Here is a 16,209-nt window from a genome sequence, read left to right as displayed (position 1 = left end):
GGGGAGGGGAGGGGAGCATGTGAAAAAGAGGGTGTGTGGAATAAGTGGCGCAAGAGTGGACAGTGGGCGGGCACGAAGTGGATGGAAAATGAGTGTGAGTTGAGGGTGCGAGAGTGTGTGGGAAGGGTAGCGAGAAACGCGGTGGGAAGGATGGCGAGAAACGGGTGTGGGGAATTGTAATTTGGGGCATGAGTGAGGAGTGTGTGCCACCCGAGTGGTTCTACGATGGGGAGATGCGTAATGACAATCTGACGGACGGGATGAAGCGGACGTTGTTGCAATGGAGCGAGTGTGAGCGGCACGAATTGGATTACGCGTTGCAGTTGCAAAAGGATCGGTTGGAGACGTTATTGGTGTGTGCGGGGCGCGAGGCATGGTGTAGATTGGGCTATCGGGTGGTACAGTTGGAGCGGCAGTATGACCGTTTGCGTTTGACGTTGGAGGCGGAAGAGTTGGCTCAATTTCGGCCGTTGCCTCGTGGTGGAGAGGTTCAATTGTTTAGGGCATGTGACCCAGCGGCCCGTGAATTTCGGCGTTTCTCGGACGCGCGTGGGACACCCTTAAAGGGCGAGGTAACGTCGTCGGAGGGGGCGCGGGTTTGTGTGTTAGTACGTCCTCGCATGTCGGTTGCACGTGGAGATGTGTTCGATATTGTGTGCTGCGAGGACACGACCACGAGCACTTCGCGGTTGGACTATGTCGGCGTCTTGACGTCTACTCCCAAACCAATCTCACCGCTGCAAGAACTATTACTGGAGACCCCACCGCGGATGCCTACCTACGTGCCAATTGACGAATTCCGTGTGCATACACACCCTCGGGTCGCGCCTCTTCTCGACCCAGCCAAACACCTGTTCAACACAAAGCAGAGCCAGGCCATCGAACGCGCACTACGCGCAGACCCCATTGCCATCATCGAGGGCCCCCCCGGAACCGGGAAGACACGTCTGTTAGCTGTGATCATCAACGTGTTACGGAAGCTCGGAAATCGGGTGCTCGTGACCGCGCCAACCAATGAAGCCACGAACAGTCTACTCAGTGCATGCATCGAGACGGAACATATGAGACATTCCATGCGCTGCGGCAGCATCTCACGATGCCATGGCGCCGCACAAGAAGTACATGTCGACCATCTCGTCCGTTGCGACACCTCCATAGGAATGAAACTTCAGCAACTCGAACAACGATTCTGGGGGAACCTTGACGCGCCCAGACCACCAGACACCGCCCAGGACGCTCTAGAAAAGGAGCGACTCGCCCTACTTACACAGGGCTACGCAGAGCTTGATGCCGAGAACCGTGTCGTCTTCAGCACCTGCTTCGGTGTACGAGCGCAGGAGTGGCTACAACCCTTCGACTGGGTCATTATCGACGAAGCCGGCAAGTGCCAATCCGTTGACGCACTCATTGCCTCCGATCGCGCCAGGAAAGCTATTCTGGCCGGAGACGTGTGTCAATTGCAACCCACTGTGCACACACAATTTGCGCGCTCCCAGTCCTACCAGGAAAGCATCCTCGAACGCTGTCTGCGTCAGCTCAAACAGCTCAACACGCTCCTCGACGTCCAATACCGCTCGAACGAGAAAATTTCGCTCTGGTCTTCGCGCAAATTCTACAAGAAGCAATTGCGAGCCGCCGATGCTAATCGGAACATTGTGATAGCACCGGAAATCGAACCGCTGGTTTTCATCAGCACCCAGACCAGTCCTGACTTCCGTGAAGACCGCGGTGACAGCCAGTTTTCGTTGCGCAATTTCTTCGAAGCGCACCTTTGCATCCTGTACATCGAGCAGGTACTGTTGCCGTATTTGGATGGCACGAAGAAAGGCTTCTGCAAGACCGTTATGATTGTTTCGCCGTACAAGGCGCAGGTGGAGTATGTCACAAAGCTGTTGAACGATTGCCCCTGGTCGCGCACATATCAAGTTCGCGCCGGCACCATCGACTCTTTCCAGGGCCAAGAAGCCGATGCCGTACTCATCTCTCTGGTGCGATCCAACTACTCTGGTGATATTGGTTTCATTGCAGACCGTGGTCGGATTAATGTCGCTGTTACACGCGCCAAACGACACGTCTGCGTTATCGGGGACCGACGAACTCTCTGCACCAGGGAACCCTTGTTTCGATCCCTCACCAAAATCTTCGAGTCACACGGGGTCATTAAGCCTGTGGCCGACCTCATCAAACCTGAATGGGTTAAACGCATTGCAGCGCTTCGTCTCCAAGATGCGGACCACCACGCACAGGCACTCGACGCCATCGACCAAGGACTGGAACGTGGTCTGCACATGACAGAACGCCCGCGATCCGCACACCCAAGCTTCGCCCACCCAGACTTCGCGCAGTCTAACTCAATATCGCGGTCTCAGCATCCGGTGCCGGAAACTGAGACCCCGGAATCCGAGGTCCCGGGCTCGAAACCTCGATCCGGACCTCGGTCGGGAGGTCACGACACCGTACAACACAAAAGCACAGACCAGGTAATGGTACCGCTGCGCACTGCAGGCGCCGTACGCAGTTGGGAACTGACGCGTGCCCCGGTACTGCCACCGCCGCGCAATGTCCAGAGCAACCCGTTCGGCAAACATCCATCTGTCAGCGACTCACCCGAATCCGACCTGAGCGAACGGTACCCTCTCCAAGATGCTGAACCCGAAGACCCTAATGAGACAAATAGCCGTGCGGCCACTGGAAGTCGTGCTCCCAGTGACCGCGACCGTGCTGCCGGTGGTCGTGATTCCAATGGGCGTGATCCCAATTCTCGCGATCCTTGCGGACGTGATTACGATGGTCGTGATCCTAGTGGATGTGATCCGAGCGGACGTGATCCTAGTGGACGTGCTGTCAGTAACCGCTTGCCCTCCCACCGAGAATTCTTGGAAGAGGAGATTCCCTTTGATTACGAGTCACGTTACTACATTCCGAGGGATCGTGTCTATCAGTACGGTAGCTACAGGGAACAAGAGCTTAGGCTGCCGGGATATAGTAGACTGTCGGAACATAGTGGGCTGCCGGAATATAATAGGCTGTCGGAATATAGTAGGCTGTCGGAATATAGTAGACTGCCGGAATATAGTAGGCTGTCGGAATATAGTGGGCTGCCGATTTCTGGTAAAGCAGCTGAGCGCCAGGTTTACAGGCCGAGTTCAAGGGCCTTGCCCGACGTGAGCGAAGCGTATCCACACGACATGTCGTATGATAGCCGATTTGAAACCTATGACGAACCGTATCCTGCAGAAGGGTATCAGAATGTCGGTCAGCGGTATGGGTGGACGAATGATCGGGTTGGCCCGAGTGGCCAGCAGTACGGTTCGGCAGAGGGGCAGTATCGCTCGGATGAAAAGTATGATGCCGCGCAAGAGCGTAGCCGGCGCAAGGCTCGCTACGACCGGGAAGAGGAAAGATATGCCCCAGAATCCGGACGTTATGGCGCAGAAGACGGACGGCACCCGCCTCGTACGTCCTTTAGAACTTACGCTCCGCGTGAAGGACCGGTCGACGAAGCGGAAGAACCCGCGTCTGCCCGACGGCCGAGGAGAGGGCTGTACAACCAAGATGACAGTTCGGCCGAGAACGCCGGCGGAGAATCCCGGCCCGTACGATACCAAGAAGGTTATGCAGGTCGCGACCGGTTCAGCGAGGGGCCTTACGACGAAGCGCCTTACGACGAAGCGCCTTACGACGAAGCGCCTTACGACGAACCTTATGTCCGCTTGTCTGGCCCCCGGCAGTCGTACGATTACCCGTATCATCCAGACGACTCGCGACAACCTTATGAAGACGACGACCACCAAAGCTACCACCGATCGCCAAACGCGCACGAGATGGAATACGGAGGAGGGCAACATAATGAAATCGGATATGCACAGCAAGAAGTTGACAACGTAAGGAACGACGAGCATCGCGGTATCCAAATGCAAGCGCGAATCCCTACACGGAGAGCGCGAGGCGGCAAGAGGGAATTATAGAGTGCTTGCACTGCGGACCGAATGAGTTCGCACCGAACATTACCATCAAAATCATTGCGGATCTTCTAGTGCTGAAGACTTATTGCTCGAATCCAGCCCCCTCAAGGAGCGACAGAAATCTTTGTTCCTCTAAGAAGGAGAAGTCTTTATTCGTCCAGCAGGCCATCCGACTGAATACAGATTTAATTATGCAGCGCACATCGAAGCACACACGTGTGTGCTCAATGAAATGCGGATTGCTTTATTGCCTGCTTTGTGTAGAATGCGTGCAGAAAGCCATTGAAGATCTATCGAATTTTTTGGGCATGCCCACGGGCAGGTTTGGTAGGCTTGCATAGTCGGTCACACATCACCCACGTAGAAATTTCTGTGGACTCGGGCGAAGCGACATACATCAGTAAAGCAACGTTTTCACAAGGAATCATCTTTTAGACGATCGTGACATAGCCCAAGAGTTGGTCGACGACATGAAATTGCCGTTGTCTGACGGCCCGTTCGTGGAATTCGAATTGCCCGCTGTTGACACGGATTTCACTGTCCCCAAACTGCCAATTTCGTCAAAAACATTCCAGATACGAGGCGGGCTGTATTGAGACGAAGGCTGTATTGGTATTCTTAATGCTCACAATTCTCAAGTGTGTTCCACAGCGATGGTGGAGTACCTATGATGCTGCCACAGAGACGGCGTAGGGGTTATTCTTGGTGTGAAGGTTGGTGTTGTTCTGTCTTTTTTTTTTTTTGTTCCTCGGGCTGGGGGCTACCGAGGTTTTACGGGGGAAAAAACATGGCTCGCATGTACGGTAAGAAGAAGGGCATTGCCCGCTCTGCGCTCCCATATCGTCGTGATGCCCCGACTTGGTCCAAGGTGAGTGCTGACGAAGTCATCACCTGCATCGAGGCCTTGGCCAAGAAGGGTATGACTCCTTCCCAAATTGGTGTGGCTCTGAGAGATTCCCAGGCAGTACCCCGTGTGAAGGCCATCACTGGTACCCTGATCACCCGCATCCTGAGAAAGAGAGGACTTGCCACCGAAGTGCCCGAGGACCTCTACTTCCTCATGAAGAAGGCTGTCAACATGCGCAAGCACCTCGAGAGAGCCCATAGTGATATATCCTGCAAGTATCGCGTCGGCCTCACCGAGTCCAAGATCCACAGACTCGCCCGCTACTACAGAAGCAGACGCCGTCTCCCTGCCACCTGGAAGTACACCGCTGCCAAGGCCTCTGCCATCGTCGCTTAAACCCGACTTTTTTCCAACCTCAACCTTGCCCGCAGACAACCTTGTGACTACAACCCCCCCCCCCTGTCGACACAACCAAGTTTAACTCCCACCAAGTGGAGCTAACTCTTCCAAGTTGAAACAGTGCACTAACTAACTACTCTTAGACAAAAATTACACCAACTGCAGAATCTGGTAACGATGGCGGTGCGACGGTCTTTGGTACCGCCAGTTCAAAGGCATCCACTTGCTGGGGGCGGGAGCGGTCTTGGAAGGTTCCTCCTCTTCCCAGTCTTCCTCTTCCTCCTCTTCTTCCTCTTCCTCGTCTTCCTCTTCCCAGTCTTCCTCTTCTTCCTCTTCCCACTCTTCCTCTTCCCACTCTTCCTCTTCCTCTTCCTCTCCCTCCTCTTCCCCTTCCTCCTCTTCCTCTTCCTCACCCTCTTCCTCTTCCTCTTCCCCTTCCTCCTCTTCCTCTTCCTCTTCCCAGTCTTCCTCGTGCTCACCTTCCTCGGCAGTTACGTCCTCTTCATCGTCTGCAGCATCGTCTGCGGCGTTGCATTCATCTTGGTCGCATTCGCATTCGCCTTCGCACGCACACTGATAGTAGCACTGGCATTCACCGTCGCATTCACACTCCCCTTGGCATTCACATTCCCCTTCGCATTCACATTCGCTCTCGCCTCCGTCTTGAACGTCCTTCTCTGTGTGGTGGGGAGGGTTCTGTTCGAACGCGGTTTCGTCGCATGCTTCGGCTGAGAACCCCCGTTGGTTGTCTGCATCTTGGTCACATTCATTCTGCTTCCCATGGGGAAGAGGGGTCTCTGCGTCTTCCGGGTGGTAGTAATACTCTTTACAAATTTCCGTGGTTTCGTAGTAGAAGATTCTGTGTGTTTCAGAGGGACTATCCAGCCACTCCCACTCGCTCCACTCAGACACGTCAACGGATCTCGTCTGACTTGTCCTCTGAGGGGCGCCTGTCTCCGGGACCGATATCTCGCCACCGGCCTTCACCTTGTCCCAGATGTGGTCTAAGTTATGCCTCAGATTGGTCATGAATCTCCCTGCCTGAATGCCAGTAGGGGCATCATTTATTTGGCCATTGAACTCACCAGTATACTGAGAGTTCTGAGACTCTTCACCCTCATATTCCTGACCCTCATATTCCTGACCCTCATATTCCTGACCCTCATTTTCGCATTCATCCTCAGTTACACTAGCCTCAGTTACACTAGCCTCGTAGTGATACTCATCACCATCGGTATCTTCTATTTCCAACGAGGGTGCTGTATCCGTGACGAAAGCCGTTCCAGGAAGACCTCTATACAGTCCGGCATTAACAGTATCTTCGCTTTTCACGAAGGGCCCCTGAGTGAAAAATTCGTTCCGGGGTGCTCCGGCATCCGGAGTGCGAAGCAGCTCGTACCTCTCAGAGCCCAATGGGTTCCGACTCAAAGGTACGGTCTTCAGTGAAGCGGTTTTCAGAGGAGTGCTCTCCCGGGAAACGGGCTTAGCACCAACAAGTTTCTGCGACGGAACTCCTGAAAGGCTTTTCTCCCGCTCCTTCTGCAGGACTGCTTCCAGTCTAGCAGCTATCGGCAGCACCACTCCCTGCGCTTTTTGCTCCTTCGAGTACGCCGTCACCGGTGTGTCCGTCCTCATCCGATTTTTTATGTCCCCGCCGTGCCCACTCAATTTGACCGGTACCGACGCCAGAGCCGTTCCCTGGCTGGTGGTGCGGCATGTATGCAAGATGGGAGTATGTTTGGGTGGGCGTAAAGACTAAACGATACCTTACGTAGAATTAAAACATTGGTTGCTTAGAAAATTGAAGTCACGTGTCGGTATGCACACACACGTGTGCGTACCGACACGGAGAAGCGGGAGGCTACGGACTGAGAGCTTGTACACCAAGTTGGTGTGCCAATTTATATATACCGAGGTCAAGTTTGTAGCCAGCGAGATAAGAGACCATGGAAGGGAGAGTGCGTTACACTGAGTTACGGATGGTGTGTCGTTGTCGGTACTGGTGCCTGTATGAGTACTCGGGTGTCCAGCCGACGAAGAGTTTTGATGTGTCTACGACGCGGCTTCGTCGGTGAGGCGCAATGGAAGGGGGATAGTAGTACTTGCCGCGGAGTGCCTCGCCGTTGAGTCGTACCTTCCACTGCTCGTTGGCGAGGGTACCGGCCTCTCGAGGATTGCGGGCACGCGCGACGTCCCGTTCTAGCAGCGCTAAGATAACGTCCAATGGCTCCGGTGCTGGCCCTTCGGCGCTCGGCGCTGCACCGAAGTTCTCGGCCACCGGATACTTTGCGTGTGGTGTCGGGATCTCCTGAACCACTTCCGCAGGCCGCGACGCTGGCCCCCCCGGTGCCGGCCCTGTCGCTGGTCCCGACTTGGCCCAATATCGCCCCACCACACGACTTAGAAACTCCCAAGAACTTGTCCGCTTCATCGGCCTCTCCACCGCACTCTCACTCTCGCCTTTCGCATCGATTACCGTCTTCGATGACACCTTGCCCGTCTCTGGCACGAGTGGTAGAGCGTCAAAATAGCCGCCGTCTTCCGAGTCCAGCGCACGCCTCATCGAGGGGAGAGAGCTCCCTCGACTCATTTTCTTTACCGGACTGCCACATAGGGGTTTACTGGACCCGGCTAGGGACGCATCCGACCCGGGCACAGACCCGGTCGGCGGTGTGATTTGTATCCGTGGAACGACTTGCTTCCTCATCGCCTCGGCAACCGTTACGACGTCGGCAACCGTTACGACGTCGGCAACCGTTATGACGTCGGCGGGTGATTCCGTGACAGCAACGGGGTTGCTGACGATGTCCCGTTTCCAAAAACTGGAAATGTTAGAAAGCAGCCCCGCCGCAGTGCTCAGAGGTTCCTCCGTCTGCGGGGCAGCGTCGAGTACCAACCCGTTGCGTCTTTGGCCGAAATTCCGGCGGTCGAGATCAGGGTAAGTGGCGTTGTGGGCAGCAAGGAACCGCAGGACCTCGGCCGTATTGGAGCTGTCGTACGCGTCGAGTCGAAGGGGACAGTCATCACTCGCCGAGGAGTCGTCGCTCGTCGTGGAGTCTTCGCCCGCCGAGTTGCGAGCGGGGTGCCGGCTCGAGCGGTTCTCACGTGCAGCGCAGCGTGGACCATCCCTGATCGTTGGTATGTCCAAGCCCCGAGCAAGCACATCTTCAGCTCCTTTCTGACCCAAGCTTCGGCCTCTCGGATTACCCATATTTTTATAATGCTCCGCCCCGACACGTCTTTACCACATATGGCCTACCAGTCATCACCAGAAGCGGCCGTCGCGGGTCTATTCGAGGAAGTCATGAGGTTGATGAATTCCGAGTAGTTAACTTGAGCGTCGTTATCACCATCGACGCCGCAAATTAATTCAGCTATTTCGTCATCGTTTAAGTCCTCACCCAAGTGCTTTAAGACGTGTTGCAACTCGGAAGCACTTATTAGACCATTCCCGTCACGATCGAACATCTGGTAGGCTTCCTCCAGCTCGTCCTGCAAACTTGTTCCCGCGACGTTCTTCGTCACCAGTCCAACAAAGTCATTGAAAGCAATCTCCTTGTTCGGTAATCCAGCGATCATTTGCTGGATGTCGCCTTCCGACGGATACAGACCCATAGATCTCATTACAGCACCCAACTCCGAGGGACTTATATCTACAACAAACATATGTCGGACCATAACCCCAGGCAGGCTCAACCCCCTCGGGCGCGCCGACTCCCGCCACGGTTATTTCCGGACGCGTTAATTCCGGTTGCGTTAACTCCGGACACGTTGAGAAACAGGTGCAAAGATGTGTGTGCTAATCAACAAATTCCGCCATCTACCCAGCATCCACAGCCTGAGGTCAAGGATGTCTTACGCCCGTCTCCGTTAATGTCGAACAAAGAGAAAGCTGCCCGATAGTCCTCGATATCCATTTTCGGGAAAAATATTCTTCGACCATTTTCGCGCGGGACCTCAACGGTTGTGCCGTAACTATCCCGGCCAGCCCAACGTGGCCTTTATGGCTGTCAGTGACACCCCCTTCTTGGCCTAGACGTGCATCCTGTGTGTTGTCCTTGATTTTGAGCTGGAATGTTGAGCTGCGTGGTACCAAAGGTTCGAAGCTGCATCAAAGGTTCGAAGTTGCTCTGCTCTGGTGCCAAAGGTTCGAAGTTGGAATGCTCTGCTTAAAAATTACCAAGGCGATCGACGGATGTGTGTCACGTTTTGTGGGGGCCGACGGGATTCCGCTCGTCGACGTTGCCTTGATCCACTTCCGCCAGTTTGCTCCCGCGTAACTCCACAAGGATTATGCGTGCCATCAAGATCGGCCACTTGACTCGGTTCTTCGCCTCCCGACTTGCTCTTCAACTACACGTTTCAACATCCGCTTCCACTATATCCTCCGACTTGTTCCACCCAACCATCCTTGTTCCAATCCCCACCCAACAATTTAGCGGGCTTCTCATTCACGTCAATAACATTGCGAACTTCGTCATGAAAATGTTGCGTTCGCCGGCATACTTACTGACGTTTGCCAGCCAGCGGGTTGAGAAGCAACGCACGGCCTTGGTTTAGTCGGCCCACCTGCGCCTTTTAGTACACCTGGGAAGCGGACTGTTCTGTCCTGCCTCCGAGTCCCCCCTATAAAGACCCTACCCTTCTGCTAGTATTAGCCAGGGTGCACAAGTAGTCCGGGTTTTCGGAATCATGGCCGCGTACGTACTTATCCGGCGGCACGAGGGGGCCTCCCCCGATGCCAAGGGGAGTCCTAACACTTAGACAACACCCCCGAAACAGACAGTCCCCTGGAACACTCCAGCTATCCACAATGCCAAGTACGCACGTAGCATAACGGCTTCTCGCGCTAGCCCTCGCTCGCTCGTCCCCTCGGTCGCTCATTCGCCCGTCCGCTCGCTCATTCGCACGTCCGCTCGCTCATTCGCTCGCTCGTTCGTTCCTCCGCTCGCTCGTTCGCCCGCTCGCTCGTTCGCCTTGATTAATCAGATAGACGGAATAAAGCAGTTTCGGTAGCAACCTCGTGGTTCGGTCGCAAGGCAACTGTTTTGCCAAAGAAGCGGAAGCATATCCGGTGCCATTGGATCATTTCAGACACCACCCGATTCCACCCAATTTATAAATTCGATCACATCGTTCGGGTGGCAGTACATCAGTGCAGGATCTTGCTCTGGCCTGGATTCAGGCTTTGAGGCTAAGAAATGGGGATTATGATTTTCGACTTGGGCATGTACGGCCTTAGTAGTTGAAGATTGGACCATAGTCGAAGATTGGACCATAGTCGAAGATTGGACCTTAGTCGAAGATTGGACATTGGCTCGTGCAATTTCTGTAAATGCTTGTGACAGCTTTCGTTTCAGAATGAGAGGAACCCGCCTGGATGACGGGTCGTTCACCGGACTCAGTTCAACGAGTTGACCGTGGCGGACGTAACTTTGTTTTTGCTCTCTTGATAGCAACAATAATCGGATGAGTTCGGGGACTGTAATTTTTTTCTTTTGTTCCGCAAGAAGTTCGGTGAGACGTGCACGAGGATGCGGACAATGTCTTGGTCGGTAGCGGCTACGGCGTCCAACCTCAGGCATTAGACACTGGAGCATCCACATTCCCGAGAAAGGTTTGTAGTCCAAATATTCTGCACAGAACGTGATTAGGTCTTCCACTGGCACATCAGCATACTGTAATATACATCCCGTAATCCACCCAGAAGTCACGTTGATAAATCCTGCTTTGGTCAATACCGCATCAAGACTGTCACGTACGTCTGCACACACAGTTCCAAAACCGTCTCTCATATAACTTTCTATAATGGTTCCTAGCTCTAAATAAGCGATACTACACGCATCAACATCCGCCTCTTTCATTTCATCCAACTTGTTCCAATCTCCACCTAGCAGTTTAGTCAGCTTCTTATTCACGTCGTTATTCGGATATAATATATCCAGACCAAAATGGCTTAGGACGCCCGGTGTCCGCCGATATACTCGACCTTTACGTACGGCAGCCCACTCCTTCGGCCTGATAGACAATCCAGACGACTGCCGGAACGATGCAGCCTCCGGTTCTGGATCGGAAGTCGGCGGTGCTGTAGTCGGCGGTGCTGTGGTGGGTGGGGTTATCGCAAATACAGGCGATTGCCCGATCAATGCAGCCTCCGTTTCTGGGCCCGAAATGGGTGGTGCGATGGAGTGCGATGCCATAGACAACCATCTAAGATACGGTGCTCTTCCGACTTTTGAGCCGATTGCTTCTGCATACTCTTTTACAGTAATTTTACGTGACAAACTCTCAAGCAGGCCTGATAGATAGCTCCTACCAGAAACCCTTCCAGCCCTCGCCGCGTACTCCCTTAAAGACGCAGAATGATCCCGGAAACACTCCAACGTCCCCACACACTTGGTAGGCACATACGCCAGCGTATCAACACAAAAGTCCATCAACTTCTTTATTGGAATCGTGGAACGTCGGAGAAGACAGCCTGTCGCCCAACTGTAGTGCGTGCTTCTCCACTTCTTTCCACCCATCCATTGACAGATGGTCTCCTTCCCCGCACTCGATATATCACCAAAGGGAGTGTTAACAAACATTGATATAATCGCAGCTAGCTCCACGTAAATGATTTCGCATTCCCACAAATCGGACACGGTTATCTCCTTCAACTTTGTCCACTCGTCTGGTGACAATAGTTCATCCAATTTCGCACGAGCGACCAGTTCGTTCTCGAATATAGTGAGAGCAAGAGGCGTCCGAGTTCGATACGCACTCAAATAAACACTTCTTTTATCCGCACCTTTCCTTTGCCCAACACACGCCTCTATTCCGGCACACATTCCAGTACTTCTCACTTCACGCGGCAACCCCTCCGAGAACGCCCCTAACGTTGTCGGCTGCCAACCCTCACCGATAGCTAACAGACCAATTGTACCAAAGGAGCGTTCGTTAGGAGCACACGTTGAACGCTTCATCTTTATTGGCTCCTGCCAATGTTCGTCGACCGCTCTGGATTGCAATAAATCACGGCCGTTTTTAAATGACCAACGACTAACCTCCATGGATAATTCTGGGCTACTGAATTCGACCAGAGACGACAGGGGAGATCGAGATTGTGTAACAGCATTTACTCTATCGGGATCTCGCCCGACGTTTCGTTGAACTCTCGTTCCAGATGGTATCTTCTCTTCCGATATCTTCCGTTCCGGCACCTTCCGTTCCGGCACCTTCCGTTCCGGCATCTTCGGTTTCGGCATCTTCCGTTTCGGCATCTTCCCTTCCGGCATCTTCCCTTCCGGCATCTTCCGTTTCCTAGTAGAAAGCCGCTTAGCCGGCGACGGGCCCGTCATCATCAGGTTCATTTCAAAGCATTTCCGGACATAAGTCTGTTTTTGCCCTGTTGATCCTAATAACAATCGGATGAGGTCGGGAACTGAAATCTTGTTAATCTGTCCCGCAAGAAGTTGGGTGAGACGTGCACGAGGATGCGGACAATGTCTTGGTCGGTAGCGGCTACGGCGTCCGACCTCATGCATTAGACACTGGAGCATCCACATTCCCGAGAAAGGTTTGTAGTCCAAATCATCTGTACAGAACGTGATTAGATCTTCCATTGGCACATCAGCATACTGTAATATACATCCCGTAATCCACCCATCAGCCGCCGGCTCGAGTCCTGCCCTGACCAGTGGCGCGAATATTTTTTCCCGTACATCCGCACTCAAAGTACCAAAAGCGGAATGCATATAATATTCTATAATGGTTCCTAGCTCTAAATAAGCGATACTACAGGCATCAACATCCGCCTCTTTCATTCCCTCCAATTTATTCCAATCTCCACCTAACAGTTTAGTCAGCTTTTCATTCATGTTATCGGTTGGAACTGAAGGTGCATCGTAGAACGCTAGAATCGGCCTAAACCAGCCAGGTGTCCGTCGGTATACTTGACTACTGGCACCTGGTAGAGCTCCCTGAGACGAAATACACTCCTCAGGCCGGATGACAATCGAGCCCAGACTTGGGCCTCCTCGCACATTCAGAATTCTGGATGCTGACACCTTTGTCCGCACTACTCCTCCTGCAGCTGGCTCGAGATCGCCAGGAGGCTGAAAAGGACCCGGCTTAACCGGTCTGATCGGTGACGTAGCCACCCATACATCTTCGTGTTTTCGTGAACTCAAAATTCTCGGAAACGACGCCTGCTTCTTCGAACCAGCGGTTGTCTCCGGAAGCGCTGGTGTATAATAGGGTGTTCTAGAAGGTATTGCGACTGCTTTTGCAAACTGACTTGCAGTGATTTTATCTGACAGTATATCCAGCCGGCTTAACCAATAGTCTCTCGTGTGAACATTAGAAGCCCTGGTCCAGTACTTAGACTCTACAAAACGGGCCCTGAGACACTCCAGCTTCTGCTCATGTCTAAACGGCAATGTTGCGACGCAAAAATCTATCAACTTCCTCACAGGAATAGTTGAACGTCGGAGTAGACACCCAGTCACCCAGTTTCTGTGCATCAATCCCCACCTCTTTCGGTTCAGCCATTGACAGATGGTCTCCTTCCCCGCACTCGATATATCTCCAAAGGGAGTGTTAACAAACATTGAAATGATCGCAGCAAGCTCCACGTAAATGATTTCGCATTCCCACAAATCGGACACGGTTGTCTCCTTCAACTTTGTCCACTCGTCTGGTGACAATAGTTCATCCAATTTCGCACGAGCGATCTGATCGTTCTCGAATATAGTGAGAGCAAGAGCCGTCCGAGTTGGATAAGCACTCAAATGAACGCCTCTTGCATCTTTCCCTTGCGCAACACCCGCCTCCACTCCGGCGCTAATCCCAGTACTCTTCAATTCGTGAGGCGGCTCCGGCTCAGACCGTGCTGGCTGCGACCCGACAGCTAGCAGGCCGTGTGCTACAATACAATGTCGGTTCTGAGCGCATATTAAACACCTCATTGCTTCTAGTAACATCCCACACCTCCCAAATTTAAAACGGCATCGTTGTGCCGGCTTGCGATAACCACAGCACGGTTACCACCATTCGCCGCCTCGACTGGAAGATGTTGCTACGGCGGACCCGTGTTCGCCGCCATGAAGTGGCCCTGGAGGGAAAGTCGACGCCTCCGATGACGGGGCACGCGCTGACAGGTGTGGCAGCTGTGGCACGACGGGACTGCCTCAAGGGAGCGCAGAAGTTCGTCAATAAGGGAGGAGCACAGTGTCGACAAGAAAAGGGACCACCGTACGAGGACGTAGGCATGCCAGCAGCTAGCCAGAGACGGCGGAGGTGCGTCTTGGATTATCGCAGGTTAACCGTTAACCGGCTGGTCCGTTAACTGGCTGGTCCGTTAACCGGCGCTTTTCAAAGGGCCTGTGCAGGTATTTAAGCTGGTCCCGTCTTGATCTTGACATCAATCGAACAAGTTCAGGAATTGAAATTTTATAGCTGCTGCTTGTAGTTCTGACTAGCTGTTATTTTCTCCGGATATTTATCAGCTAGGCTCAGCAAATGGCGCGTCGACCAGGTCTTTGTCCAGCCATTTGAAGGCCTGCTTTGGCAAGCCGACAGCGGCATCCGCCGGGCCTTCAAGCACTCCAGTCTCTCCGCGGTACGAGGAGGCACGCACGGCAAGTTGTCGACGCAGAAATCCATCAGCTACCTAACCGCACCGTCTCCTTCCCCGCACTCGATATATCACCAAAGGGAGTGTTAACTAACATTGAAATAATCGCAGCTAGCTCCACGTAAATGATTTCGCATTCCCACAAATCGGACACGGTTATCTCCTTCAACTTTGTCCACTCGTCTGGTGACAATAGTTCATCCAATTTCGCACTAGTGATCGAACTGTTGGCTCTCGAATATAGTTCGACCGATAGGCGTCAGACACCAATCCGCATGCAAGTAAACCGCGTCTAATTTTTGCATATACGTCATTTGTGCAACGCCTACTTCCGGTGGCGTTGCGGCTCCTCCGCCGAAGCCGGTGTTGTCAACTGCCGACCCTCACCGATAGCCAGCAGGAGGTACTCCTCCCTCCCCTCCCCCTGCTACTCCCCGCAAGCCTTTAAAAGAGTGACGTTTGGACTGATCTGACTGGGTGACCATCTCGGGGACATTGTGTCTGGCGCTTTTATTTTCAGTAAGTAAACAAGACTGCAAGTGTAGTTTTGTTCAGTTATAGTCAAAGCAATGGGGATGACGAAGATCAGTCGGAGCTTTATCATAGGACTCTTGCTGACTGTTTTCACACATCCTGTCCAACCGACAGCTTCCGAAAGTCAAGCAGAATGGATCAGGAACAACCTGAAGGTTCGGGTCTCGAAAAACAGGTGGAAGTAATACACATTGGAGCAGAACTAGAAGATCTACAAACCAAGATCAGCGTCCGTCGCTCAAGAGGTGTCTTGGTCAGGTTCTACACCACGGGACAACAGCTGTCTTCACGCGTGTTCAGCGGCCACGTAACGCCGTGCGAGAGAGTGCGGGAGAGAGAGAGTACGGGAGAGAGAGTGCGGGAGAGAGAGTACGGGAGATGCGAATGTGAATGTGAGAGTGGTGAAGTTTCGAGAGACCTAGGTTTGGACACGAAGGTACTGGAGACGGTGTCTCTCAGCATTGCGGCCGGTCGGCCGGCACCGACTGATTGTTTGAAGCAGTCGACTACATGGGTTAGTTCGTAGCGCTGGGGCGCGGGAATGGGAGCAATGGCGCGTCGACAATGACCTACACAGCTATATAGTGACAAGGCGATGCAGCAAGAGCGGAGACAAGGGTCGATCGTTCCTGCGACATGGAGGGTCGATCGTCGTTTCCGCGATCACGACCGTCCTCCACCACCGGTTGTCGTGACCGGCCTTCGCCGAGGGTCGCTTCCACGACCACGCCCGCGGAGGCGTGGTCTGGTTGCCGCAAACGTCGCAGGTGTGCGCGGGAAGTTAGTTACTTTTTAATCAACGACGAGACGTACCAGGAGCGTCTCGATCGCGATCGTGGGGGGGGGGG

General features: G+C 53.4%; 6 protein-coding genes across 6 annotated transcripts; 2 read left to right on the top strand and 4 right to left on the bottom strand.

Annotated features, from left to right (window-relative positions):
* Positions 1-188: 188 nt before the first annotated feature.
* Positions 189-3,968, top strand: GNI_124180 (AAA domain protein; the record flags this gene model as incomplete). Its single annotated transcript, XM_011133654.1, has 2 exons — positions 189-507; positions 610-3,968. 2 exons carry the CDS (start codon positions 189-191, stop codon positions 3,966-3,968), a joined length of 3,678 nt encoding a protein of 1,225 aa, XP_011131956.1.
* Positions 3,969-4,752: 784 nt separating this feature from the next.
* On the top strand, positions 4,753-5,208 carry GNI_124170 (40s ribosomal protein S13; the record flags this gene model as incomplete). The annotated part of the gene is made up of 1 exon (XM_011133653.1): positions 4,753-5,208. The coding sequence occupies one exon, from the start codon at positions 4,753-4,755 to the stop codon at positions 5,206-5,208; it is 456 nt and encodes a 151-aa protein (XP_011131955.1).
* A 153-nt stretch (positions 5,209-5,361) lies between these two features.
* Positions 5,362-6,846, bottom strand: GNI_124160 (hypothetical protein; the record flags this gene model as incomplete). The annotated part of the gene is made up of 1 exon (XM_011133652.1): positions 5,362-6,846. The coding sequence occupies one exon, from the start codon at positions 6,844-6,846 to the stop codon at positions 5,362-5,364; it is 1,485 nt and encodes a 494-aa protein (XP_011131954.1).
* Positions 6,847-7,174: 328 nt separating this feature from the next.
* Positions 7,175-8,422, bottom strand: GNI_124150 (hypothetical protein; the record flags this gene model as incomplete). Its single annotated transcript, XM_011133651.1, has 1 exon — positions 7,175-8,422. The coding sequence occupies one exon, from the start codon at positions 8,420-8,422 to the stop codon at positions 7,175-7,177; it is 1,248 nt and encodes a 415-aa protein (XP_011131953.1).
* Positions 8,423-8,466: 44 nt separating this feature from the next.
* GNI_124140 (calmodulin) lies at positions 8,467-9,128 on the bottom strand (the record flags this gene model as incomplete). The annotated part of the gene is made up of 2 exons (XM_011133650.1): positions 8,467-8,864; positions 9,071-9,128. The coding sequence occupies 2 exons, from the start codon at positions 9,126-9,128 to the stop codon at positions 8,467-8,469; spliced, it is 456 nt and encodes a 151-aa protein (XP_011131952.1).
* Positions 9,129-10,788: 1,660 nt separating this feature from the next.
* On the bottom strand, positions 10,789-14,159 carry GNI_124130 (hypothetical protein; the record flags this gene model as incomplete). Its single annotated transcript, XM_011133649.1, has 2 exons — positions 10,789-10,846; positions 10,891-14,159. The coding sequence occupies 2 exons, from the start codon at positions 14,157-14,159 to the stop codon at positions 10,789-10,791; spliced, it is 3,327 nt and encodes a 1,108-aa protein (XP_011131951.1).
* Between the last annotated feature and the right edge of the window lie 2,050 nt (positions 14,160-16,209).

Source organism: Gregarina niphandrodes, assembly GCF_000223845.1.
Source record: "Gregarina niphandrodes unplaced genomic scaffold scaffold00030, whole genome shotgun sequence".
Taxonomy (NCBI): domain Eukaryota; phylum Apicomplexa; class Conoidasida; order Eugregarinorida; family Gregarinidae; genus Gregarina; species Gregarina niphandrodes.
This window is presented reverse-complemented; position numbering and strand designations above follow the sequence as displayed.